The sequence below is a fragment of the Dermochelys coriacea genome, chromosome 19 (genome assembly GCF_009764565.3).
Source record: "Dermochelys coriacea isolate rDerCor1 chromosome 19, rDerCor1.pri.v4, whole genome shotgun sequence".
In the NCBI taxonomy this organism is placed as follows: Eukaryota; Metazoa; Chordata; order Testudines; family Dermochelyidae; genus Dermochelys; species Dermochelys coriacea.
Genome location: NC_050086.2, coordinates 10,804,369 through 10,831,506, shown reverse-complemented (window position 1 = coordinate 10,831,506; position 27,138 = coordinate 10,804,369). Strand labels below are relative to the sequence as shown.

General features: G+C 60.5%; 1 protein-coding gene across 4 annotated transcripts; it reads left to right on the top strand.

Moving 5' to 3' along the window:
* Positions 1 to 1,990: 1,990 nt before the first annotated feature.
* Positions 1,991 to 26,909, top strand: MAP3K6 (mitogen-activated protein kinase kinase kinase 6). Of its 4 annotated transcripts, none has more exons than XR_006278250.1 (29): positions 1,992 to 2,555; positions 6,151 to 6,290; positions 8,369 to 8,392; positions 9,584 to 9,771; positions 12,037 to 12,205; positions 12,845 to 12,951; positions 13,366 to 13,536; positions 14,004 to 14,116; positions 14,633 to 14,792; positions 15,173 to 15,323; positions 15,980 to 16,087; positions 16,207 to 16,256; positions 17,079 to 17,174; positions 17,806 to 17,890; positions 18,050 to 18,183; positions 19,055 to 19,182; positions 19,575 to 19,711; positions 20,121 to 20,226; positions 20,478 to 20,635; positions 21,052 to 21,256; positions 21,410 to 21,569; positions 22,616 to 22,784; positions 23,209 to 23,394; positions 23,697 to 23,802; positions 24,373 to 24,625; positions 24,963 to 25,106; positions 25,393 to 25,490; positions 25,869 to 25,945; positions 26,330 to 26,395. XR_006278250.1 is itself a non-coding variant. In XM_038377426.2 (29 exons), the coding sequence occupies exons 1-29, from the start codon at positions 2,249 to 2,251 to the stop codon at positions 26,412 to 26,414; spliced, it is 3,978 nt and encodes a 1,325-aa protein (XP_038233354.1). In that variant the 5' UTR covers positions 1,998 to 2,248; the 3' UTR covers positions 26,415 to 26,909. The 4 variants fall into 4 exon arrangements, 3 of the variants coding, with proteins under 3 accessions (XP_043362040.1, XP_038233354.1, XP_038233353.1); XM_038377426.2 differs by having other exon boundaries at positions 1,998 to 2,555; positions 12,040 to 12,205; positions 24,997 to 25,106; positions 26,330 to 26,909; XM_038377425.2 differs by having other exon boundaries at positions 2,006 to 2,555; positions 24,997 to 25,106; positions 26,330 to 26,909.
* Positions 26,910 to 27,138: the final 229 nt, after the last annotated feature.

Below are 27,138 nucleotides of genomic sequence, written 5' to 3'. Positions count from 1 at the left end.
CATCCTCCATTCTCTTCAATGTATTTGTTGGGTCCTTTATAAAACGTCCTTTCAGTGATGCCATCCCAACGCCCTGCCCAGCCAAGCGTCCCGCTCTAGAATAGCTCTGAGCTCTAGTTCATGCTGCACATGGCTCCCAGTCTCTTTAGAAGTAGGCAATTCAGTGCAGTTTGAAAGCACCATATGGAGGCTTCCCTTCCTTCCCCGCCCCTCTGCCCTTTATCCCAGCATGGGAGGAGGTGAATGGATGATTAATCCCCAAATTAAAAACCAACAATGGCTCCAGGAAAGCAGCCCCCTGGGCCAAGTGACTTCTGGCCCATTACAGACTCCCAGCCTGGGACTTCATTCCCAGCAGACCCACTAAATCTCTGAGCTCCGGAGAAAGAAAATGTCCTTTCTCCCATCACCGCAGTCGGCCCTTCTAAAGCCAAACTGCCCTGCACTCGCTGCTTTTTGGAAGTACTGAGTAAAGAGGGAAGCAAGTGGGGATGGCCATTCTGCATGAAGCAGGGGCGAAAGGAAGTGAAGCTAGTCAAAACAGCGTTTGATGTATGTGTGCAGCTTTTTGGAGCCGAAAGCTGTGTTTTTCCTGGAGCCTTGCCTGTGCGCTGCTTTCTCCATCTCTCTCACACACACACACATTCCTATACCCAGCTTTGCAGTCCAGGGCAGCCATCCCTAAAGCTGGACAAACATCAGGTGGATTGAAACAACCTAAGTCCCTCTCTGAAGAGAGTGAAAGATATTTTATAAATCTAGGACTGAACTCTGAAGGCGATAGCATGTCACACCACAAGATGAGTGTAGAGGGAATCCCTCTCTGCCTACTGCCTTCAAAGACTTCCCCGGTCATAAAAGACTCTATGTTTGTACCATCATGTACGCTGAAAGCCACGCTTTGGCTAGACTCATTTTCCTCCACATTTCTCGCTATGGAAAAACTGAACCTCAATTAACTGAAGCTTCATTTGTCTGAACCACCCCTGTTTTCCATTACAGGTTTGTCTCCCCTGATATATGGTAATTGTACTGGCAATTCGCTCAAAACTTCAGTTACCCAAATTCAGATATTCAGATAATGGCAGTTCAACTGCACAATGTTTCCTGCACATTAGTCTTTGCACGTTTGTCTTTTTATTTATCTCGAGTTCTTAATAGACTCACTGGAGTCTAAATATCTTTAGCCGCATTTGAGACTGTATGTGACGTAAGTGCTTGCAGCGCTTCCAGAAATGCGTCTGCAAAATTCATGGGTGCATCTGTCCTGCACACATCTGCATCTGTAATGCAGGAACCCGCTTGCTCCCATCATTGCACTGTGCCTTTGTGCACACACATTTGAAATGCTGGCTTGTGTGAAAGGATGCATTCGCACTTTGGGCTGCTGCCTTTCAGAGCGAGAAGAAACCGTAGAGGTTTGTAAGGTAACTCCCTTCTCTGCATGTGTCAGCATAATAATAATGCCTGCAGCTGTAATTTCCCCTCCATGCATCTGAAGAAGTGGGTTTTTTACCCACGATAGCTGATGCCCAAATAAATCTGTTAGTCTTTAAGGTGCCCCCAGACCCCTCCTTGTTTTTGTGGGGACAGACTAACACACGGCTACCCCGATACTTAGAGGTTTCATTTTTTGGCCTCAACTCCGCAATTGGATCCATGCACTTTTGCACCCTGGGCACAGGTCCAAAGGCATGCCTTTGGGGGCCAGCTTACAGGATCGGGGCCTTTCTTTGCAAACATGGGGCCAGCAGCTCCTCAGCTGGTGTCAATCCCCCCCCCCCCGGTGGGAGCCATGCTCCTTTACAGCTTTCGACCTTGGCCATAAATCCCTCCACCCGCCTCCTGAGGCCGCTTTGCGAGATGTACCCCGGGTCTGGATTGTTTTTAAAGCCCAGGGGAGGGGGGCCTCAGCAGGAAGGGTAAGGATGGCTTTACTTTTCCTTTCGCTCTCCTGGCGAGAAGGCCATGGTAGGGCAGCCGCCCCTGCGAGCCCGGCGGCGGCTGCGTTTACACAGGAAGGCGTGGGACCCGGGGAGCCGCCGCTCCCGGACTCTCTGGAGTTCACACGGAGAACGGGTTTGGTGGGTGGGGCTCGGGGGCCCCACGTGGGCTGCAACTGACCCAACTGGGGATCTGCGGCGCTCCGGGCGGAAACGGCCGTGCCAGGCTTTCGGCCCCGGGTCGGGGGGCTGGGGGATCCGCTGCACGTGCCCCCCCCCCACTCCCTCGGGGGCGAGGCGCCGGCATGGACGGGGAGAGCAGGCTGGCAAGCGCCGGCGGGGCGGAGCGGGCGGGGAGCTACTGGCAGGACCCCCTGGCCATGGCCATCGCCCCCAGCAAGCCGGTGGCCGGCGCCCCGGACCGCCGGGGGAGCAGCAGCCGGAGCCGGCCTCTCCGCGTGGTCTACGTGCTCGGCGAGGGCTCGGCCGAGTCCCGGCCCCTGCGCTGCCTGCGGGACGCCTGCCGGGAGGCGCGGGCGGAGCTGGAGACGGTGCCCTTCGGCACCCTGGCGCTGGGCGACACGGGCCCCCTGGACTGCTTCTACAGCGCCGGTGAGCCCCGGCCCGTGCGATGAGCTGGGGCCGGCCTCAGCCTGCGGGGGCGCCGGCGCGGGGCCGCGGCTGGGGGCGAAAGCGGGCGAACGAGTCCGGCGGCTTCCTGGCGGGGCGGGTGCAACGGGGAGGAGGCTGCAGCATTCATCAGCTCCCCGCCCCCCAGATCCAGGCCGTGGGAGGCAGGGGTGTTGGCGCCTCATTTCTGTGTCTCAGCCCCCAGCCTGGGAGCTGCTGCAGCCCTGGGGGGGAGAGCAGGGCTGCTTCTGGGCATGCCCCCCCCCCCCCGGCCAGCTGCTGGCCGATGAAATGGGCCTTCTCCTTCCTTGAAATCATCCGGCCCCTGGAGCGATCTTCAGTAGGGCTGTTATCATCTGGGGAGTGAGTGTGTGTGTGTGTACACCACTGACCTCTACCAGGTGGCGTGGGAACTGCTCAACTGTGTGTCATAGGCCCTGTGTTATCTCCCTGTGGAGATTCTTCCTTCGCTCCCATGGCAGGAGCCTGGGCCTTCTGGAACAGGGAGCTCGGAGCTCTGTCCCGAGGGTTGCTGTGAAGTCCCTAGACAGTGATAGATTCTGTGTAAGATTTAGCACCTTCCATTTCTAACACCCATGAACAGTCTTGCACAGGGGCGCTGGAACAATTTGTATCGTGCGGGTGCTGAGAGCCATTGAACCAAACTGTAAAACCTGGATATAATTGTGCCGCCCCACGCCCCTAGTTCCAGCACCTAGGGTCTTGCACTGTTATAATGAGGTTTGTCTATATTCTGTTACCCTCATGTAACAGGTGTTGGAATGTTTGCAGAGAGGCTAAGTGACTTGCCCAAGGAGAGATCAGTGAGCAACGTTGTGTGAGAAGTGGGATTAGAACCCAGCTCACCTGACTTCCAGTGCTGTGTGCTAAGCACCAGACCATCCTGCCTTCCAGCCTCTGTTTCCTCCTCCTTATTGTCCTGTTTTCTGGCCCCCTGTCATCTTGGGGGAAGAATGACAAAGACATGAAGGTTTGTCAATTACACGGATCCCGGCATCTCTGATTGTTCTCTGCTCAATTAGCATTGCGGGATGGCGCTGCCTGGAAGCAGACAATAAAATATCCCTTCCAAATAGGGTTGTTTGTGCAAATGGGGTTTGAGTTGCAGCAAAATGGGGTCACAGACTCACAGTCCAGGAGGGGAGTGTGTGGGAGTGTGGATATTTTGCATCGTGTGTGTGTGTGTGAGACACAGAGAATTTATTGGTGATGAAAGGTACCAGGACAGATGCAACATAAACACTGGCAGTGCCAGCTACCCCAATCCTGACCAGGCAGGGGATGTCCCACTAGGTGTCAGAGGGCTTTCAGTCTCAGTGGATCTGCAAATCTGTACATGTCTACAAACTATGTGTGCAGATCGGATGTGGATATCAAATTTTGTCAATGGACTAATCATTCCCTGGCCACTCTGCTGCGGCTACTGGTTCTGTCACTTTATCTGGACTGTGGATTTTTCTCTTTTCTCGTTTATTTTCACGTGTCCGAGAAGCTGCTGGAGCATCTCCTTTCACTGGCAATTTTTAAGTCAAGAGTGGCTGGTTTTCTAAAGGAGATTTTTCTAGATCCACCAGGAGCCAATTCAGGCCTGTTAGGAAGGTGGACTGGGTGATCACAGTGGACCCTTCTGGCTTTATAGTTGATGAATGACTCTTAAATCTGCCATGGGGGGAGGCAGATTTATTCTGCTCCCCATTCTGCTGGCCTGCTAGACTCCCCACCGCAGGGGTGTCACACTCCGTGCACGCCCTTCAAGCACAAATCGGACGGGAGAGCCTGGCCCTTTAAGAAGGACTCCGGGGCCAGAAGCTACTAGAGCAGAAGGATGTCAAATGATGTAGAAATCACACACTCGTGCAGTGTGGTCACCGACTTCCTGTCGGTCTAGGGTTTCCTCACCCGACATCTGTGATGCTCCCGATTCCTCTGGAGCAGAGGAGGGACCACAGCCACCCGCATCCCATGGCCTGGGGGGGGGGGGGGTATGGCTTGGATTTGTGCCCTTGGCAGTGTGTTATAGGGGCTGGAGGAAAAGATTCCTCCCTTCCCCCTAGGAGAGGTTAGGCAGGAGGATGTTCTCTGCTTAATGTGATTTATTCCATCTGAATGGTCCCATCTCACCTTCAGCCTCTGTTGCTCTGTTCTGGCTCCAACCCAGGCAGCCAGGCTTGGGGGAGGAAACGCACTGTTTTATCGATAATGCCAGGAGGCTGGCTGGCAGCCTTGTGAGACAAAGAGATCCCAAGGTGAGAGTCTGGCTAACCCACGCACAATGCTCCTGGCCAGCTGAATGAGTCAGTTGTTCTGGCATGTGCCCTCTAGGATTACGCTGCTGAACAGAGTCACTGACTGGGGTGGGCACAGGGACAGGGGACTCAGGAGTCCTGGGTTCTGTCCCCGGCTCTGCTACTGACCTTGGATAAACCATGCCAGGGCCTGACTTTTCAAGAGCTGCTGAGCACTTGTGACTCTGCTTGAAGTCAACGGGAAGTGTGGGTCCTTGGCGCCTCAGGAAATGGGGCCCTTAAGCTCTCTGTGCCTCAGTTTCCCCTAGTGATGCTGTCATACAGCTGGACCTCAGAGTGCAGGCAGGGTGCGAGGGTTGAAGTGTTGCTGTTTTTTGTTACCCCTCTGATGGTGAAGCGCAAAGCGAGTTGTTGCATGGTCACTGGGGGTCCAAAGACCTTGCCTCACAGTATCTGTGTTATTCGCATCCCGTTCTGTTCTAGCTGCGGGTCCGGGGAAGCTCTTGCTTTTCCTGGTCCGCTGACATGGTCTGTAAAACCTGCTTGCACGTATGTGTAGTAACGATCAGCCCACCTGCCTACCCCAGGGGAGATGGGGCTGGGCTTTTAAACAGCCTGTGGCGGGTTCGGTCCCCTCTGTCAGCTATCGCTCGGCTACCCTGGAAGGAATGTGAGATGGACGGAGAGATGAAGCCCTGACACTGCTGCCTGAAGGAGCCCTTGGCTGGGGATGCAGTGTGGAAGTATTTTCACTGTGCTGAGTAATTGGGCATGGTGGTCTATGCAATGGCCAGGGCAGGCAATGGGATTTGCAGGGGATGAAGGAGAGTGGTGGAGCTGCACTGAGCAGTCTCTGGCCAGGAGAGGTAGTGATCAGGCTGGCCTGTGAGACCCAGCATTCAGGGTGAGGGACATGCCTAGTCACTAGCCCCGTGGGCTAATCATAGAATATCAGGGTTGGAAGGGACCTCAGGAGGTCATCTAGTCCAACCCCCTGCTCAAAGCAGGACCAATCCCCAATTTTTGCCCCAGATCCCTACATGGCCCCCTCAAGGATTGAACTCACAACTGTGAGTTTAGCAGGCCAATGCTCAAACCACTGAGCTATCCCTCGCTCCAATGTCACCTGATCATGTCACCTGTATCCCCATCACCAGGACATTCCAAACCTTCAAAGTGAGTCTCCTTGCTATTCCCTAGGGCTCAGGGGAGGGGATTGAGGGAGATTCCCCAGTGCCCTAGACCTGTCCTCAGCTGCAAATCGAGCAATGCAGGCTGATGTCTGATGGTCCCTTGTTGCTTCCCCGCAGATGTGGCCGTGGTGGAATTGAACAACTCCTTGTGCCAGCCCACGCTCTTCTACCACCTTGGGGTGCGGGAGAGCTTCAGCATGACCAACAATGTCCTCCTGAGCAGCCACACTGACCTTCTGGACCTGCAGGCCCTCAAGGTGAGTGGGGGTGGTGCCCCTTGGCATTGGAAACCGGGGCCACTCTGTCCCATAAGCTGCGTCCGAGTTCTTAGCCACCACGTGTGCGAGAAATGGCCAAGTTAGCCAGGAAATGTCTCTGGTTACACATGGGAGATGGAAGCTTTAGGGAGGTAAAATCAGGTGGTTAGAGCAGCGGACTGGGAGCCAGGATGCCTGCGTTGGCCATTGCTTGGCCCCATCATGTCGCCTCTCTGTGCCTCAGTTTCCCCATTGGTAATTCCGGAATGGCAATACTTCCCTCCCTCAGAGGCCCGAGGTCTTGAGCTAGGAAGTGCAAGAGGAATGCAGCACCCCTGTTACTTTGCAAAACCTGTGGGCCGCTTTGAAGGTGAGCTCTCTGCAGAGCCCTTGGCACTCGGCGGGGATCCTCAGACCAGGGGGAGGCTCCAGATGCCTTGCAACGTGGCGTTACTCCTCCTCATCGTCCATCTCCTGTGATAACGAAACGCCCGGGCAAGAGGAAACTGGCAAGAGCAGGCTCAGCTGATCCAAACACTGGACTTTTTGAACTTGCTGCTTATTACTTGTATTACGGTAGCACCTAGAAGTTCTAACTGAGATGGGGCCCCGATTGTGCTGGGCACTGTACAGGAGTGTAGTGTACAGTCCCTGCCCCACCGAGCTGACAGTCCAAACAGACAGCACCCAGGGTGGCGGAAAGAGAGTATATATTTTTTTTTTTTTTTGGTACGGGTGGGAAACTGGCCTACGGAGACAAAGTGACTTACCCAAGGCTCACCTGGGGAGTCAGTAGCAGAGCAGGGAACTGATCGCAGATCTCCCGAGGCCCAGTTTGGTGCCTTAGCCCCAAGCCCATCCTTCCTCTCCTGGGTTGGAATGATGCCTGTACAAACAGCACAGTTCTGAACCGGAATGGAACAGCTAATCTAAATGGCAGAAAAACAAATGGGATTTTGAACAACAATCGGTTGGGTGCTGGGGGTCTAAACATTTTATTTCTGATCCTTGGTCATGCACTTAGGAAAGCTTACTGTCCCTGAATGCATCTGTTCTGGGCCACTCCAGTGCATCTAGCCCTAGTGGGATGTTGGGAATCTTAAAATCCCTGTCTTTCCAATTACCCACATGCTTCATTCTCTCTCTTTGTTTCCAGCATGGAAACTGCTGCTGCAGTCTCAGGAACCATTAGACAGGAGCGCTTTCCACTGCTCCAAGTCCTGGAGTCTGGCCTTTCCCAGGGATAAAGCCCCCATCTCTAATCGTAGCAGTGGGAGAGATCTGCTACAGCAGTCATGGGACTATAGAAACAGGGTGCAAGACAGCAATCGGCATGATGTGATTTTTTTTTTTTAAGAGTCTCTAGCGTATAGGGACCTATAGGTGATTCCCTATAGGTATAGGGAATCACGCCTTGGTCCTTTTAGGAAAAAATGCCCCAGGACCTATGAACTCCTAAGCCCACCATGTTCCCATGACCTCCCCTCCCTAGGCAGTAGTGACCCAAGTGCCATATTTAGGGTGCGGTTCTGACCCACGGAGGGATTAAAGGGACTCCAGTGCCAGGCCACAGAGGAGGGGGGAAAGCGTAGAGCAAATGACTGATCTGCTGCTTGGCTGTAAAATGCAGATTGCCTCCTTTCCAGGCCCTCCACTCAGGGACTCTGAGCTAGCAAAACATTACAGGTCTTGTTTTTCCCAGGAATGAAATTATCCCAACTAATAACCTATTCGGCAAACACCCCCTGCTTCCGAAGTTGGTGCTGCAGTTGTACAGGGAGAGCGTTAAAACCCAGCCAGATCCCACCAGAAATAGATACTTTTCCATTCCCCTGATCTCTGTTGCAGTTCGGCTGTTGCGGGGAGAGAACTGAGCATGTCCCTGGAAAGGTCTAGTTGCGTTGGAAGTGCTGAGGCCCTAGTGAATTTCTCGGTCTCGGTGTGTTCTGCTGCCCATCACCATGATGTCTCACCACCTACCATGTAAAATAGATTCCCAAATTGGCTAGTTTTAGTGGCTAACGTGTTCTGTGTCAGTTGAATGGACAGCTAAATATCCACCCTATCTCCCTTTGTAGGAGGATATCTGCCAGAAGAACTCAGTAAGTGTGATTTACTTTCTGTGAATCAATTATTTTTTTTACCTTGTCTGTTTATGCTCCTTTCTCCTCAATCCTCACCTGTAGCCGCCTCCCTGTCATTCCAGTTCTGGGCTGTGCCTCTCAGCCCTGGCCTGCTGCACCCCCTGTTGTTCCAGTCCGGGCATTTTGCAAACAGCTCTAGTCAGTGTGGCTTAGTGTTGGTTTATGCACCCACCACCACCCACCTGCTGTTCCAGCAGGAGCAAAAACAGGCTGGGAAGGACAGAGCTCCCCCCAGACTCGGTAGCAGGGAGCTGATCACATGGGACATGCCCAGCTGAATCTCACAGCTGGTCCCTGCTCTCTGCACCTGGTTTGCTGTCAGGCAGAGATGGCCGGGAGGGGCCTAAATATGCCTGAAGCCCCCAAATGTGTTTCTGCCTGTGACCTAAAGTCTAGGTTCAGCTGCTCTCGGCCTCCCCAGCCTGATGATTGCAGACCCCTGGGAGACACAAGCTTAGCTTGGGAAAACAAGGCTGCAGCTTTCTGGCTGCGCGAGGTGGGTTCAGGCTCCTGCTGGGGTGTGGACACCTTCCTTCACCACCACCTGCCTCTGCTCAGGTGTCCAAACTCCCCTCGGCCTGAGAGCTATGGATTACCCACCCCCGCACATGGGCCTGGCAATACCCTGAGCCCAAGGAACCTGCTTGGAGAGGGCATGGGGTAGGAAGCCTTTCATGTCTCTTGCCGGCTCGGGGAAGTTGTTTCAGGCTGTCTGCTGTCAGGTGGCAACAACTATGCCCTAGTGAGTGGCCTCAGTGCTTTTCAGTGGGGCGTTAACTCTGGAGCTTAATAATGGCTATGTAAATACCAAGGTTGTTAAGTCTTTCGCTGCTGATTGGAGCATGCAACAAAGGAGTGGGATAGATTGCATTAAAAGGGCCTGTCGTTGAGTGGGTGGGGTTTGGATGGAGCTTGGGGAGATCCCACTCCTCTTCCTTTCCCTGCTGTCTGGAGGACGTTACATGAGACGAATTGGTGGGGTCTCAGGCCAGCAGCGTCTCTGTCACGAACGCCACCACCTATATGGGGACCACGTGGTATCCCTGGCTGGCCCGCTGGGCTGAGATCCCAGGGAATGGATGGGCTGATGGGGGTGGGGGGGAAGAATCCCAGTCCCCTGACTCCTGGCGCCCCGTCTCTTCCTGGCAGGACTGCTGCGGCACTTACACCTTCATCCCCTACGTGGTGACGGCCCAGAATAAAGTCCTATGCTGTGACGCCAGCACCATGAAGTGCCTGACTGAGCTCTTCCAGCCCACCTTCAACGTGGAGGCCTTCTTCACTCCCCTGGTGGGGCGTCTCGCCAAGCTGCTGGAGGGCACACCCACCAACTCCTGGTACCGCACCGCCCGGCCGAGCGCACCCGGGGGAGGGGTGTTCAGCGAGGGCAGGGCACAGCCCCTGGAAACCAGCTCCAGCCGAAGCCTGGGGGGTTGAGTGGCAGTGCCCCCCGATTAGTGAGCTTGAGAGGACCAGCCCTTACTTCCCACCACCACTGAGGGGAGCCTTTGCTGGGCCCAGTTGGGGCTTGCACAAGCCTCTGGCTGACTGGCACCTAGAGACAGGGGCATAAATGCAGCGCTGGGGAGTTAGAACCGGATTATGGTGTGGGATGGCACCACCCAGCTCTGAGCATGGGGGGGCCAAAGCAGCCGGAAGGCAATGGAAAGACTCCTATTAATTTCACCGGCCTTTGGCTCAGACCCTCCCCTGCATTGTTCTCGGTGACTAGCCCCATTATCCCAATGGCAGTAAAAACTTGCTCCCCCGAGCAATGCCATGGCCGCTAGCCGTTGTGGTGTTTCAAAGCTCGGGCGTTTCCTTGGGCTCTCTGCGCCCTGGGAAGTCGCTGATTGGAGCAGGCACCATACAAGTTCGGGATATGACCACTCCGAGGAGCTATGTATTCTGCAAACTGGGTTTTTCCGTGCACTCCTCAGTCCCCTGCCCATATGGGAGTGGCGCAAGCTAGGAGCAAACCAATGGGCTGCAGCCACTTAAAGCTGCTTAAAGGTATTTTCTCCTTTTTCTGTCCTCCATCCACACTGCAAAAAAGAGAGGGTGGGAAACCTCTAAAGACTGAGGCTCCCTGCCATTCCCCAAGCGGGTGGCAATCCCCTTTTCAGTTAAATTGCCTGAATTTCAGAGCTTTGCTCCTAGAAATCTCACTTCAGTTGCAGGGGGTCAACACTGAAAGGCCCAGTAAATCTAGTTTGCAGGAACAGGAAGGGCTGGTTCTGACCATGATCTGGTCTCTAGCGCAGCTCTGCTGATCCTTTGGGGGAGGAAGAGGAAGACTTATATGTGGGGCTGGAGCTGCTGAATGGAATAACAAAGGCATGGCGCAATTTCCTGCCTTTGAGATGGGTCAGCCTCCGGAGATCGCAACAAGGGGCCCGTCTGCCTCCTGCTGGGGGATTCTCAGTCATGGCAATGCAGGCTGGGGGTGGGGTGATGGGTGTAGTAGGAAAGGCCCAGGGCTGTGAGATGTTGCAGGGGGAGTGGGTGCTTCCAGGCTGGTGCAATCTGCCTTCCGGAGCCTGCGGGCTGCGCTAGCACAGGGGCCTGCTGCATGCTTCCTGCACGCCTGAGATGTCGGTTGAGGCTGGAGGTGTGGTGCACGCCCAGGGGGACCAGCGCAGGGCTCTGGGACGATGATGGCTACTGGGTGGGGGAAGACCTGCAGTGGTGTTCTGGAGCCAGATAGCTGTGAAGGCCTGGGGAGCCCCAGCGCTGGGCTGTGGGGTCTGCAGCTGTCTGAGCGCATGGGGGGCCACCCTGCAGCTAGGGAGGGACTTGAAGGAAGTGAAACTGGGGGGGAAGGGGCTTTGTGTCACTCCCTCCCCCAGGTCCTCACCCCTCCCGGCTCGGCCCCACCCTAGTCTGAGGTCCCCCGCCAGCTCATGGGTCCCCGCCACGGCAGGGTGGGGGCTGCACATCCCCTGCATGGCGACACTTCCCATGCAGTTCCCTTCCCCTTGTGCAGCCTGTCTGGCCCCTCAGCGCCCATGGGGACATCTCAGTCAGTGAAATCCAGAGCAAGACAAGCCAGAGCTGGGCAAAGGCCTCGCTGACCCCTTCTGGGCACGCCCAGGGCCGGGCCAGTTCCCTGCCACCTGCTCTCCAGGGTCTGTCCTGCCCCAGGACTGCGCCAGGCAATGGGGCTTCCACCCCTTTCCATGTAGGGAGGCAACTCCACCTTCCAGGAGACTTCACTGCTGGGAGGAGACCTTCCTAGTCTGTTCTCCATAGCCCAGCTCAGCTCCATCTGCTGCTCATTCCACCCCCTTTGGACCACCCCAGATGAGCCCTCCTTCTTGGTGAGAGGTAGCGCCCTTCAGATACATGGTCTTCCTTGTCCTCTATCTTGGTGGAGGGGCTGAGGGTTGAGTGGGCCATGGGAAGTCACCTCTCACGTGGGATATCTGTCCTGCAGATAACCAGAGTCCTAAGACCCCAGGGCTGTCAATCCAGCCCCTTCCATTACCACTGAGTGCCCCCCAGGGTAGAGTGGGCAATTGTGCAGGTCAAAGGCTCCCTCCCGATCAGGCCTCTGATCCAGGAGTGAGCTGTACTCGGCTCCGAGCATGGTTGTTTTCCAGCAGCTATTTCCGGGAGACGATCCGCCAGGACATCCGCAAGGCCCGGGAGATGTACAGCGGGGAGCAGCTGAGCCGGGAGCTGGCCAACATCCAGCAGCGCCTGGACAACGTGGAGCTCCTCAGCCTGGACATCATCATGAACCTTCTCCTGTCCTATCGGGATGTGCAGGTGAGTCGTCCCCCGCCCGCTCCAGCAGGGTGGGTGGGGAGATGGGTGAGGTGGGCGGTGGCTGGGTCCTCGGAAGGAAGCGTGGCCTTGGGAGCACCGGCCCAAGGTCACTGGAGATGGCTGCAGTGGTGGGGTCACCGCCTGAGGTGCCCAGGGGTAGGCCCTGGCTTGTGGCTCTCCGAGGAGGTTGCTGGCCATGGGTCACAGACACGAGCATGTGCAGGACTGGCACATGGCTCCCCAAGAGGGAGCTGATGGGGGATCGCCAGGGTCCCCGGTGCAGAGCCCCCATCCTGGGCCAGCAGAATCGCAGCGCCTGGCGGGTGTGTCGCTGCCACCGGCTGCCCAGCAGGCCTGGCTGTCACTAAGTCGGGGGCGTGGCCATGCTGGAGGAAAGGTCTCCCACAGGACACTGGGGTTCTGCAAGCCCCACCGCCTGCCCTCGAGTGCACCATGACCTCCGGATGCGTGGCGCAGAAGGAGCCGCGACCCTGAGTGGCGTGGTTTGCCCGTCCCGCTGCCAAGCCCCCTGTGCTGCGTCAGGCCCGGCCTGTTTCTTCCCCCCGCCCGACCTCCCCGGGACCTCCCACGGGATGCGGACGGCAGCCTGCTCCACCTGAGCCCCAGCTTCCTCGACAGGACTACGACGCCATCATCAGGCTGGTAGAGACGCTGCAGGCTCTGCCCACCTGCGACGTGGCCGAACGGCACAACATCTGCTTCCACTACACCTTTGCCCTAGAAAGGTGAGATGCTTCCTCGGGCAGGCGCAGGCCCCGCTCCCGGCCCTACAGGGTCCGAGCGCCCTCTGCTGCCAGTGGGCACCCGTCCTGCTGGGCCACCTGGCTGGGGGTGGTGCGGGGCTGAGAGGATCAAAGCCTGAAATCCTCTCTCCACCGGGCAGCATCCGAGCAAGCTTCCGCCAGGCTGCCCCTGCCCAATCTGCGGATAAGAGGGGAGATCAGTCTCGGGGGTCCATTCAGTCTTCGGGGTCTGCAGCGACAGAGCACGAAGTGGGGATTTTATCCTGCTGGGCCCAGAGCCATTGGCCTGGGGAACGGCACTTGGCCCCCCAGCTCTCTTTGGGGCGTTGGCTCGTTGCGCCTGGCAGCGCCCGGGACAGCGTGCGTCGCGGCTGAGCACACACAATATCTGGGCAGGCGGAACCAGCCCGGGGACCGGGAGAAGGCGCTTTCCGTGCTCCTGCCAGTGGTGGAGAGGCGAGAAGGGGCAGCACCCGACCTGTACTGCATGTGCGGCCGCATTTACAAGGATCTGTTCATCGACTCCGGCTTCGTGGACGCGGAGAAAAGGGACCAGGCCTATTACTGGTGAGGGGGGGCCCTTGCCGGGGAGACTGGGGTGGGCTCCTTGGGCCAGCGGGGTTCTGAGCACAGACACACTTGTGCTTGTCCGGGTGTGCGAAGGGCTGAGTGTGCAGCCATTCCTGAGCGTGTGCGTGGGTCTGTTGGCTTCACTGGGTTCTGGACGCCTGGGGTCCCAGGTTCAGTTCCTGGAAGGGACAATGTAGAGGCAGATAAGCCGAGTTTATGGAGTCTTCCAGATGAGACCTTACAATCTGTCTGCAGCAATTGGGTATTAGAGACCCTCCCTGCCCTTGGCACCTTGAGAGTCCTGGCTCCCTTGGCATTGGGATTAATGCCCCATCCCTGCACTGCCATGTATCGGTTGTTTGCTGCCAACCACTCCAGAAGTGGCTGCATTTTAGTGGTGTTGCCTGGGATCTGGCCGGGTGACTGTTTAGTCACTGGCATCTCTGCATGTTTGAATTCCCCAGGTACAGCAAAGCCTTTGACACTGAGCCGAGCCTCCACTCTGGGATTAACTCTGCTGTCCTGCTCATAGCAGCCGGGCACCAATTTGAAACCTCCGTGGAGCTCAGGCAAATAGGTGAGTGGCTCTTCCCCTGCCCCTGGCGTGCGTGTGTAAAGCACTGATTATAACAGGCTCTCCCCTAGTCCTGGCACGGCCTGGATGATGGCCCAAGGAAGGGCTGTGAGGTGGGTGGGATTTATGGGTTTGTGTCTCTTGCACTCTGTGGCCAGGAGATGAGTCACTAAGGGGGTCCCTTGGAATTTGGGGGGGGGGCCTGTCTGTCCTGACTTCTCTCCCCTGTCCTGTGCAATTCCAGTGGCAAGGGGGGGGAACGTCATCTGCTAGAGACAGGGGACAGTTCTTTGGTTTGGGGTGGGGGTGGAGCGAGAGCAAGGGGTAAGGGTGGGAGAGCTGACCCATGGGGGTAGAGGGGAGAGAGTGGAGTGGGGCTATGACTGGGCGGGGCTGGGCCGGAGCAGGGGAAGCGTGGAGGTGAGCTGAGGGGACGGGGGAAGGTGGCATGGGGCAGGGCGGTGTCTGGGTGGGCCTGCCCTGACCTCAGCGGTGAAGAGGAACCTTCCTGCCCCCCAGCCGTGAAGCTGAGCTGCCTTCTGGGCAATAAGGGCAGCGTGGAGAAAATGCAGCATTACTGGGATGTGGGCTTCTACCTGGGCTCTTGGATCCTGGCCAACGACCTCAGCAAAGTCATCCGGGCCTCAGAGAAGCTCTACAAGCTCAATGCCCCCATCTGGTAGGTGGCAGAAATGCCAGCTCCCCCCCCCCCACCCCGAGCCCATCAGGGACCCCCAAACAGTAGCACCCTGCCAGTGCCTCCAGGAGCGGAACTCTGCAAGGGGCAGGCAGATCGGCATTTGACTGACTCTTGGGCTGGGTTCACCTTGGCCAGCTTCCGGGGCAAGGGTCTCCCCTAGCGGCCCCTTGCATGGGAGGCTTCAGGTGGGCCTTTGGGCATGGGCCGCCCCATGGGTCTTTCGCAGAGAACCGCAGGAGAGCTTGTCCGTCCTGGGCACACGGGGGACGGCACGGGAGGCCTGTCGGCGCCCAGAAGTTGTTTCCTCGGTGGGGTGTCCCTCCCTTCCATCTCGCGCTCTGCCTTGGCTGTCACTGCAGGTACCTGGCTTCCGTCATGGAGACCTTCCTCTTGTACAAACACTTCAAGACCTGCCCGGAGATCAAGACGCCCAAGCAGGAGCAGGCTGACTTCTGGATGGGCTTCCTGCTGGCATCCTGCCAGCCCTTCGTCTCCACGGAGTGCTGCCCGGTGAGGAGCCCGTGGGCGCTCGGCACGGCTGGCTCAGTGCGGCGGGTCGGCTTGGTGTGTTGAGTCCCATCCCATCATGCCGCTAGAGCTGCCTCCGGCCTGGCACATGCCAACAATAAGGCATGGTGAGGGCAGAGTTAGCCCGAGTGATTGGCACCCAGGTCTGAGCGTAGGATGGGAGGGATGGGTGGGGAGGGGAGGGAGCTGGGGCCACACCCGAGGAAGAGCCCAGCCAGCTGTGTGGTGAAGACAGGCCCGGAGGCTACCGCTGCCCCATTACCCTGGTAACAAACCAGACAAGTGTGCAGGAGCCGCGGGTGATGATGTCAGCTGGCTTCAGTCACCGGTGCTGCTGCTTAGGGGTCCAGAGCGAGCTCCTGGCAGCAGGGGGAGAGCAGAACCTGAAGTCGGCCCTTTACAGGTTAAAATGTGCCCTGGGGCTGGGGGTTTGGCGGGGTGTATCAGGGAGGGACACTGGGGGCTTCAGGGGAGGAAGCAGGATCCTTGGGTGAAAGGAGAAGACTATCAGCATTGATTGGGGCCCTCACCCTCAGCCCTGCCATGAGGTCTTCTGCCTCCAGCCCCCTGGGGATGCAATGGAAGGGGGCAAAGACTCCCCCACCCCACACCAGCCTCTCTCTCCGCCTCCCTTCCAGGTGCTGATTCTGGAGCTGACCAAAGACCTGCAGCCAGCCCAGCTGATGGTGCGCAATTGCGAGGCTGAAAAGTCGGTGATGCTGTGCCACATCTGCCCACCGGAGGAGGTAAGGCGGCTTGGAGCCCAGGGAGCAAGCCCACTCCTTTGCTGCCCCCGATGGCGACAACTTTCTGGGCTCCCGTTGTTCATGCTGCGTGTTTTTGGGGGGATTTATTTTTCCCCTAGAGAGGGATCTCCAGCTGGACCTTTCTGGCTTCTTCCATCCGTGGAATTAGGTGAGGAGTTTAACTTTTTGTTGCCCCTTGGGGTAGCCTCTCAGTCAGCCTTGGCGCTCCCTGGTTAGCCTGCGTCCACCTGGAAATCTTCTCTGTGTCCCCAGCAGAACCCTCCTCCCCGAGCACCCTCCTTGCACTGGGCAAGGGTCCATCTTGGTTCCCATGCGCAGGGCTAGCTGGAGCACAGGGGGTAAGCCTGGCAGAGAGTAGGCCTGGCTCCCACAGCTGAGTGCCCGGCCCTTAGTGGGTCCCATAGTAGGTGTTGGCCTCCCCAGCTGTGTATGGCACAAGGAGCCAGAGAGGAACCTGCCCGTAGGCAGGAGCTGGGGAGATCCTGGCAGAGCAGACTCCAAGAGCCAGGGCATAGCAGGCTCGTTCAGTGACCAGCCCCGCAGCTTTCTCTTAGAGGCTCCCCGGCCCCGCAGGGGTGGAGTGGGGGGTAAGGAGCACGGCTGGCCCCGAACGCTCTATAAGCGTCTTCCCCGAGGGGGCTGGCGTGGCAGGGAGGAGGCTTCCCTAGTGGAGGGAGGAGCCCTGTTAGCTGGAGTGCCAGCCCCAGAGCTCTGGATGCGCCCGCACCCCTCCTCTGCAACCACCTCCCCCGCCCTCCCCCAGGGCCATGCAGCCCCATGGCTCCTGCTGCTGGTGCTGCTGGCCTGGTGAGGGGCCCAGTGACAAGCCACAGGGGCAGAGCAGCCCATGAGCACACTGGAGCCGGAGGGGTTTCCTCGGGTGAGGCTCAGGTGGGAGTCTCTCCCCCCTACACCCCCACCCCCACACAATGCTCACTGTGGGGTGTGGGGCTGGCCTCTCTCTCTCCAGCATCTCCAAGTGTGACGAGCGCTGCTGCTTCCTGTATGTGCTGCACACGGCCGAGGACTTCCAGCTGTACTTCCCCACCCAGCACCACTGCCAATGGTGAGCCAGGGCGCTGGGGTGGGGGAGGGGCAGGGGCAGGGCCCCCCAACACCACTGTCAATGTTGGGTCTAATGAGCTGGGGTGGGGCAGGGGCAGGGACCCCCCAATGCCGCTGGTGAACCAGGGCACTGGGGTGGGGGAGGGGCAGGGACCCCCAATGCCGCTGCCACTGGTGGGTCAGGGGTGCTGGTGATGGGGCAGGATGGGGAGGCAGAGGGGCCCCCTAGCACCATGGCTTTGGAGAGCTGTGGGGACGGGACAAAAGATCTGTCCCCTGACCCAGAGCCCCTGCTGGGGAGAGGGAGCAGCTGCTCTGGGCTGGGTTTGAGGGGTGGAGGGCCAGGCCAAGGAGAGAGCCGAAAGAGACTTCATCCCCACCCGGGTAGGTGGTGCCCTGTCTGTGGGGCTGCCCTAGACCCCACCCCACTTATGGCTTTGCTGCGTCTGCCCAGGGATCCTGTGGTTCTGCCAGCCAGCAGGGGCGGAGCTCCGCTGGGGGGGTTGCTGAGCCCATGGGTGGTGGCTCAGTGGTGGGGAGGTTCTCTGGGGCCCATCGCCAGCCTGGGAGCCCCCCGGAGGGGCCAGGCAGTGGGGCCACATCCAGACACGCTCTCCCTGCTCTGCCGGCAGGTTCTGCAAGCTGATTCACGCCTTCGTGGCCGAGCTGGCAGTGGGGGGCGAGGAGGCGGGCGACGGCCCAGATGAGGACCTGGAGGTGAGCGCCGGGGGTGGGGGCGGTCTTGCACTCAGAGCAAGCGTGTCTGGGGATGCTGGGGGGCAGCCCCAGGGCATGGTGCAGGGGGCAGCGCAGCTCGCCGAGTTGGGGGTGCATGCAGAGCTAGGCAGGGCTCTGACCCTGCTCTGGCCTGTGCAGTACGACTACGAATATACGGAGACGAGCGACAGGGTGATCCTGGGCAAGGGGACCTACGGGGTTGTCTACGCCGGGCGGGACCTCAGCAACCAGGTGCGCATCGCCATCAAGGAGATCCCGGAGCGGGACAGCAGGTATGAGCCACGGGGGGGATGGGGCAGTGCTTCCTGTGGACCCCTCTATCACATTTTGGGGTTCAGAGCGGTCAGAGACTGTGTTGCCCTGAGTGCCCGTCGTTCCCAACCAGCAGACGAGCAAGCCCTGCGTGTCAGTATGTAAAGTCAAACCAGGGTATTGAATCCAGCGCGAGATCCCTGGGGGTCTTTTCTAGGCCAAGAATGTCATTTGGCAATGTCGTCTCCTCCGAGACCAGTGTCCCCGCTGTGTGGAAAGGTGCCAGGGAGTCCGATGGAGAAGGCTCCATGCTGGTTTCTCCCCTACCGTTGCTTTCCGCGATACTGATCTGCCCCTGTAGCCCGCTCTGTGCCAGCGAGTGGCCAATTGCCTGTGATTGCAGCTGGATGGAAACGTCGGGCAGCAGCTGGCTTCCCCGCTCCCCAGCCGTGTCCGGTTCGAACACATTTTAGTTCCCTGTTTCCTTCCTTTGGGGTGTTACCGACATGCCCCACACTAGAATATCCGAGATCAGGGTGTTGTTGGCTTTCCGATGACCCCTCACACAACCCCCCCATTAGGTACGGATCCGACATTAGCGAGTTGGGGTATGCCTGATACCAGTGACCTTCAGGCAGTGGGTCCCGCCCTCCACTTCGCCTGCCCATGGTGATCTGGGGGTGGGGGCACGGGAGGTAGATGAGTGTGAACAGATGTGCAAGATGTGCACCTGCCTGGTCCTTGGCGTGGCTCTCACCTGCCCTTCCCGCCCCACTAGGAGGGGATGGCCTTGCTGAGTGCAGGGCACTGCAGCCCCATTGCCCAGCCCCCGGGGAGGGAGCAGGCCGGCTTGGCTCCTTTACCCTCATTCCCCCGGCTCCCACCGTGTAGGTACTCGCAGCCCCTGCACGAGGAGATCGCCCTGCACAAGCGTTTGCGGCACCGGAACATCGTCCAGTATCTGGGCTCCCTCAGCCAGGACGGCTTCATCAAGATCTTCATGGAGGAGGTGCCGGGAGGTAGGTCGAGTGAGCGCCTGCCCCGAACCTGGGGTCTCCTGCATGGAGCAGGGTGCCCCAGTCTGGGGACGTGCTGCCATCCAGCTGGCCTGTCTGGGCTATCGCACGTCCCAGACCAGCTGCCTCCTGCCCTTGGCGGTCCATGGCTCTAGCCCCAGAATGCGGCCTGGGGCCTTCTAGGGGGTTCCTAAAGGCCTTGCATTGCTTCCCCATAGCCCATTACAACTCCTGCCCTGCCCATAATGCCCTGTTCTGTGCCAGCTCTGGGACTGGGATGTGACACTGGGGCTCGGCAGGGCGGGATGGGGCAGGGTTGCCGCTTTTCTGGGGCGTGGGGGCTTGGGGCGGGCACACAGGCTCAGTGGGGTTCCCATCTCCTGCCCCGTCCCCAGGGAGCCTCTCGTCCCTCCTGCGCTCCAAGTGGGGCCCCCTGAAGGACAACGAGCCCACCATCGTGTTCTACACCAAGCAGATCCTGGAGGGCCTGCGCTACCTGCATGACAACCAGATCGTCCACCGGGACATCAAGGTGAGGGCGTTCCCCGGCCTGTGCGATTGCAGGGTGGGAGAAACGGCAGTTGACTAGGGACCACCCAGCTTATGGGGCCCGGGGCCTTCCCCGGACTGGGCTAATCTAGGGACTCCGCCACGCACGAGGCTGCTAGCCGGGGGCTGGGCTCTCTGCACTGAGTCTCCCCCGGCCTGCCCCCCCGCTCTGGGAGTTCTAGGGCATCTGGTTGCAGATGGTCTCATTGGCCCCTCCACCTCTCCTGGCCCCACAGGTAGGGTGGCTCCACCCTCGACCCCCAGAATAGGACAGAGTGGGAGCAAGGGGCATTAGTAGATCTGGAGGGGGGGAGCACACCTTGTCTCTGAGCACTCACCCCAGGAGGATCTCCACAGCTGTGAGCTGTTCTGATTGGGGGGGCGTTCGACAGGGAGACAACGTCCTTATCAATACCTACAGCGGGGTGCTGAAGATCTCTGACTTCGGGACCTCCAAGAGGCTGGCCGGGATGAGCCCCAGCGCCGAGACCTTCACAGGTGAGAGGCTCTTGTGCAAACCCTCCCGCCCCATTGGGTTACAGCATGCTGGGCTGTGGGAAGAGGGCCATTTGCCATCTCCCCACCATGCACAGGGGCATCCTCAAGACCTGGCAGGAAGGGAGGGAAGGGGTCCCCAGCCCATCTGGGTTTGGGAGGGGCTCGCTGGCTTGCAGGGGGCACTGGCTGATCTGGGGCAGGCAGGCGGGACTGTGGGCTGGCTTCCCTCAGTTGCTCTGGTCTCTTTCCAGGCACCCTGCAGTACATGGCCCCGGAGATCATCGACCAGGGCCCCCGAGGCTACGGGAAGCCGGCTGATATCTGGTCCCTGGGCTGCACCATCATCGAGATGGCCACAGGTCACCCCCCGTTCTATGAGCTGGGCAGCCCACAGGCCGCCATGTTCAAGGTGAGGACGGGGCTCACTGATACCTCTGGGGGAGGGTGGGGTGGGAGCTGACTGCTTGGGCTCCTCTCTGAGCGTGGGGGCTGGCAGGGGTGGGTTATGGCTTCCCCACTACAAAAGGGGAGGGTGAGTCTCGCTGTGGCTCCCAGTGGACCGGTGGCCTTGCCCCCGTCCAGCTGTCGTGGGCACTGACTGGCCCCTCGTTGGCAGCCTCAGCAGAGAGACCAAGGCCTGACTGGGCTTTGCGCTGAGGCCCACTGGGTGACATGGGGGAAACTGGTGCCGCTCACACAGTGCGGTACCTTGTGGGGAGGTGAGCCAAGGGGCAGTGCCTCTCTGGGCAGTGCCTGGCTGTAGGGGTACTGGGTCCTCTCCCTGCTAGGGTTCTGTGATGGCCCCTCCCTCATCTCCCTCACCAGGTGGGAATGTTCAAGATGCACCCCGAGGTGCCTGACTCCATGTCGGAGGCAGCCAAGGCCTTCATCCTCCAATGCTTCGAGGTGGATCCGGATAAGCGGGCGCCCGCCGCAGCCCTGCTCCAGGAGCCCTTCCTGACAGCACCCAGCAGGAAGAAAGCCAGGAGCCAGGCTGTGCCAGCTGCAGAGGGAGGCACACCGGGGGCAGGTGAGCTAGGAGGCAGAAGAAGGATATTGGGGACAGGGGGGAGCCCAGGGGAGCTGGGGGGGCAGGAAGAGGCTTGGGGGGCAGGACATGGTATCTCGCAGGTGGGCTGCGTTCCCTGGAAGAGCTTGAGTAACCAACCCTGTCTCTCTGCAGCCAGCTCTCCTGCTTCTGAGTGGGCCCCTGCAGCAGAGGGGGCCAGCGAGGCCAGGAACCCCCCCTTGCCGGTACAGGCTCCCAGGACAGCTGCCAAGGCAGACACCAGCTCGCCAGCCCACAGCTCCAGCAAGGTGGCCCAGCGATGCAGCTACCTGGGGTATGGCTTCTCTTCTGGGGGAAGGAGGGGCAGGCTCGGGAGGAGGCGGAGGATCTCTCGGGCTGGGGGGTGAGGTGGGGGGAAGGGAGCCATAGGGCCACACACTGCATCCAGTGACACAGCTGGACACTGCGCCTCCAGCCGGATGGGTACATTCCCCACTAGCGCCCCCTAGTGAGCAGCAGCCGCATGCCCAACCATTTGTCCCTGGCTGGGTTTCCTGGAGGGTGCACGGTCTCGGGGCGGTGGCTGTTCCACGCTGAAGTCGAAGGGGAGCCCCCTGCCTTAGGGGATCAAGCAGCCAGATGTGCCCGGGCTGCACCCCAAGGCCTCCCCCAGCCCCTCCTGCATGTAGGGCCGGACCTGACCCAGGCAGCAGGGTGGGTTTGTAGGGCAGGGATTGGGCGACACCTGGTGGTCAGCAGCTGACCCTGCAGCTGAGTTTTATGCGATTTCACCTCCCGCTCCAGGCCCACGGGGCGGATGGGGCAGGCGAGTGGGGAACGCAGACCCCGCTCTCCTGAGCGCCCGGCTCCCCGCAGCCCCGTGACGCGGGGTATCCGTTGAGCGGCCGCTCCCTGGGAGCAGGAGGGCTTGTTCCCAGAGCCCGATTCACCGGCTGGCAGCCGGAAGCTGCTGCTGTAGCCGATGGCAGGGGCCTCGGGAAGGGGGTTGTTCAGGGTTTTTTGTGTTGGGGATTCTTGGTCCAGGGAGATTTGGATCGAATGACAAACCCCCCAGCTGTCCCAACGATTCAGTGTCGCCCACGCTGGCCCGGGTGTCCCTCGCTCCTCAGGATAAGGGCTGCAGTGCACAGGGGTGGGTGACCCTGAGTCTCCCTGTCCCACCAGCCCGAAGGGCCTGCAGCGCCGTGGGGCAGCTCCCCCTGGAGCATGTAAGGGAGGCATCTTTCCCATCCCAGGCTCTGCAGTGGGTCAGCTACTGTCCTGGATCCTCTCTCTAGCACAGGGGCTGCCCCCCGCCCCACAAGTGCCCAGACTTCACTACATGTCCCTGCTGGCTGCCCTCCACTCCCATCTCCCCAGGGCTGCCGAGGAGCCAGCCGGCTTGGATTGCAGCAGCTCCCCCACCCCCGAGGAGAACGGCGGCACGTTCCTGCTGAAGAAAGACAGCGAGCGCAGGGCCACCCTGCACCAGATCCTGACGGAGGAGCAGCCCAGCATCATGGCCTCCTTGGTGGAGGCCCAGAGCCAGGTCAGTGCTGGCCCCTCGAAGGCTCGGTAGCCAGGCCGCTCCAGCTGCAGCGTGAGTGGTGCCCAACCCCTCTCCTGCATGGGGCAGACAGCAAGCGGCTCAGACCCCTCCACAGCAGGTCAGGGTCTAAACTCCCCGCACTGGGCTGGGGGCCGCTCATCAGCTACAGAGCACAGGACTAGCCTGGCCCTGGAGAGGGCGGTCTCCAGTAGCTTTACGGCCTTTGTCCTTTTCCTGGGGCCTGTCACGTACGACCTCCATCCACTCACTAGCTCTGGCCTGGGCAGCGTCTGAGACCCCTCCCTCTGCCAGCCCAGCCTTGCCCGGGTGCCCTTTTGGAGGCTGCCCTAGCATTGCAAGCTCCGGGCATGGGAGCCGGTCGGTTCTCGCATCCCCGGGCTGAGCCTTTCCCTTCCCTGTTCAGAGCTGGGAAGGAGGGAGGCTGTCCTCGGAGCACATCTCCCAGCTGGTGTCCTGCCTCAAGAGCTACATCCGCTCTCCCAGCCGCCGGCAGCTCAGCCAGGACCTGCTGGGGCTCCAGGCCCTGCTATGGGCGGAGGGCCTGAGCCTTCGCCACGTACAGGTGCCGCTCTTCAGCTTCCAGGACACGGTGAGTACTCGGCCCTTCCCAGGAGGGGCCGGGCTGGGCCAGGCCACTTCTCCCCCCCAACCTGGCCGGTGACCTTTAAAATTCAAGTGCCCAAGTACTGAGCACCCACTGCCTCTAACTCCTTCAGTGCTGGCCTCACCTGGGCAGTCACAGGAGGATGGTGGATGTGGTCAGTGAACAAAGTGTGGGGGCTTCTGTAACCCAGGCCTGGTGGGGACCCCAGAGAGAGCCGGGGGTCGTCCCTCGGGGTCGGGGTGGCAAGGTCCAGTGCCGGCGCGGCCCATCCTCTCCCATCCCTGCAGGTGAAGCAGCTCCTACGGCAGCACCAGATCAAGCCGCACTGGATGTTCGCCCTGGACAACCTCATGGGCCAGGCCGTGCAGGCGGCTTTCACCATCCTCGTGACCGGTGCGTTAGTGGGGGGATGGGGGGGGACACGAGACTGTTTGGTGGCCCTGGCTCCTGTTCCGCTTGGATCCAGCCCCATGGAGCACTGGGGCCTGGCTGGGCGGCAGCTGGGTCCCTAGCAGAATGGCAATGGATTTGCGGCTGGGATGGGGGTCCCATTGGAGTGTTTTGCGGGGCTGCTAAGGTGACTCTCCGTATTGGGACTGTATATAGAGGCCGCCGGCCAGGGCCTGGAGACCCAGCTCTCTCCACCCCGTCAGCTGGCAGAAACCCTGGGCCCCTGCCCGTGGAGTTCCAAGCCCGAGGCCGCCGGGCATTGCCCTCCCCGACTCCAGCAGGGAGGTTTCTCATCAGGAAGCATGGGGTGCCTGCCCGGGCATAGCGCCCTGGGAGAACAGAGGCAGCAGGATGCTACTGCTAGTCCCACCCCTGCCTGGTGCCCGTGGGGTTGCACTGACCCCTCGGGTCCCAATGCCCAGAGGCGTCCCTAGAGCTCACTGCTCTCTGCCCACCATCCCTACCCCAGGCCAGCCACCTCCCCGCTCACCACCTTTCTCCCGGCGCTTCCAGAACTCCGGGTGAAGCCACAGCCTCTCCTGGGCAAAGCCCATGAAGGTGGCAGCGAAGACGAGGTGGAGGAAGATCCAGAGGCGCAGGGGGCGCCTCCTCCCCCGAGCCAGCCCAGCGTGGGGACGGGCAGCATGGAGACCCCAAGTTCTGGTATTGGCAGCGGCACCAGCACCGAGCTGGGCTTCCGTCCGCCCCCGGCGGACTCCCTGCCACTCCTGCTGCAGCTCAGCCACCTCCGCACGGAGACAGGCAGGTAGGAGCACCCGGCTGATCTCCCGCGTGGAGGGGAGACAGGGCGAGGAGCCTGGCCCTCAGCCAGCTGTTGGGCCCAAGGGGTCGAGAGGCGCGCTCTAGTGCCAGTTGTGCCAGCCTCTGCCCGCGAGAGGACAGCACCCCACAGCCACCCTCCCGGCCTGGATCCACATACCAGGGCGGTGCCACTCCTCCAGTCCAAGGGCATTAGTATCCACACTTGGGCTGGACTCCAGCTGTGCAGTAGGACTGACATGCTCAGGCTGGGCAGGGGGGCGGGTGCAGTAGCAATTGCTCCCCCCCCCCCCCCGCCCTCCAGCGTGGCCCTCGATTCCCAGGCTCTCCGTCTTGTCCCCCCGGCGTGCGTGGCAGGCTGCTGGAGGCGTTGCTGGAGAAGGAGCGAGAGTGGCAGAGGCAGCTGCAGGGGGCTCTCCGGGCCGCGGAGCAAGATGCCAAGGCTGTGCAGGGATCCAAGCCCCTAGGTGAGCGATGGCCGGACTCACCGGAGAGGGGTTGGGGGAGCTCTGTGGGGCTGCTGGGGGCAGGGGGAGATGGGCATGGCAGGGTGGAACACACCTTGGTCTCGCCCCCAGCTGCCCACATCTGGGCAGGGGCTGGGTCTCCCTCCGAGCCCCACGTCTCTGGGGCAGCGAGGGGCTGGGTTTGTCTCCCTCAGGCCACACGTCCGGAGCCCAGAGACATGGGGGAGGCTGAGCCGCAGAGTCCTGGGGGAGGCTGACCCGAGTCCAAACCCTTCTGTCTGCACAGCCTTGGCCGCGCACGCCCAGGGGCCCCAGCAGGGGGCGGTGGACGCCCTCATTGCCTGGTTACAGAGCCACGGAGCGGATGAGGCTGCGACCGAGACGGTAACGTCCCCTGCACCACGTGAGCCGGGCCCCGCCACGGCCCCAGCCTTAGCAATGTTGGGAGCAGGAGAGGCTGGCTCCAGCCCCTCTCCTCGGGGGGGCAGGCGGAGCTCTGCTCCAAGCCCAGTCTCGGTGCCCACGGCTGGCACCGACGAGAAGCGCGGCCCCGGGGAAATTTCTCTGCAGGGGCCCTGCTCTCCAGTGTCAAACCTGCCCCCTTTCCCCCAGGCCCTGTTGGGGTGGGGGCCAGGTGCCAGGGCAAGAGGGGGCTGGGGTGTCCCTTCCACACGCCCCGCCCTCCAGCTCTCCCTTCCCCATGGAGCCAACGGGGCTGCCCCATCCCAGCTCTGCCTGCAGCACCCCTCCTTTCTCCCCCAGTTCCTGCAGCACGGCTTCACCCTGCCCGACCTGCTGACCTGCGCCACCCGCGACGACCTGCTTTACACCGGCATCAGGTAGGGTGGCAGGAGGGGGGCCAGTGCCGCTGCCTCGGCCCTCGTCCCCGGAGGGGCACTGCTGGCTGGGCTACGAGGCCACGCCTAGGGCTTGTCCCTCCCAGCCCAGCCACAATGGGAGCAAGTTGCTTTGGTGAACCATGAATCCGTCTTGGGAGCCTGAGCAGACTCTGCCCTGGGTGCGTTTCACAGCAGCTCTGCCCAGGAAAGTCCCTGCGCTGAGTGGGGCGTGGGGCCCATGGAGACCATCCCCTCTGTGTGGCCCCCGTCCCCTCCCCTGGGTGCCAGACGGAGGGCGAGGCATTACTGAGGCTGTTTGCAGCCGGTGCGAAGAGGCGCAGGGGTCTGGAGCGTGTCTCACTCGTCTCCATCTCTCCCTGCCAGACGGGGGCTGGTGTGCAAGCTATGGGGAGCCATCCAGGAGCACCGGAAATCCCTGGCCAAGCAGGTGCAGCGGGAAGCCTTGTGAGAGACGGGGCAGCCGTAGCCTCCCCTGCGGCATCGGCTTCACCGTGCTGCAATGAGCATCTGCGCTCAGCCGGAGCTGACCAGCAGGTTGCTGCCTTCACGCCCTGCCAACCGCCTACGCCGCCTCTGCCCTCAAGCTGGCAGGTGGCTTCTGCCATCGCTCCGCTGGGCACCATGGCCCAGAGCAGCCTCCCACCCACTGCTCTGCTTGACCCTGGGCCCGCGTCTCGTAGCAAGTGGGAGAGCGGGGGCATGTGCTGAGGGACGGCTGCCGCCCTGCCCATCGCGCCCATGTGACTCCCACCCCTGGCTGGCGAAGGAGGTGCCCACCCTGCTGCCATTGCAGGAGAGAGAGAGGAGGCTGCTGCAGCAGGACCATGGGGCTTTGCTGGTGAAAGTAATGGGACCACAGGGGCCTCAGCCTCCTCCCCAGTGACTGAGAGCTCCAGGAAGCAGGGAAGTGCCCAGTCCTGTAATAAACAGCCTCTAAGCTGTGTCCCCGGCTGCCTCCTTACTGAGGGAGGGGGCAGCACCTGTCTGCAAAGGGAAAATGAAAGCAGGTTCTTCCCACCCTGGGTGGTGGCCTTGGGGCAGGCTCTGGGCCCAGCTGCTTGGAGCCCTGTCCCACCTCAGCCCAGGCTGGCATCCCCAAGGGCTGTCTGAATCCAGCTCATCCAGCAGCCCCTTCCCTTCTTGCCCTGCGCTGGGGGTGAGGGGGGAGGTAG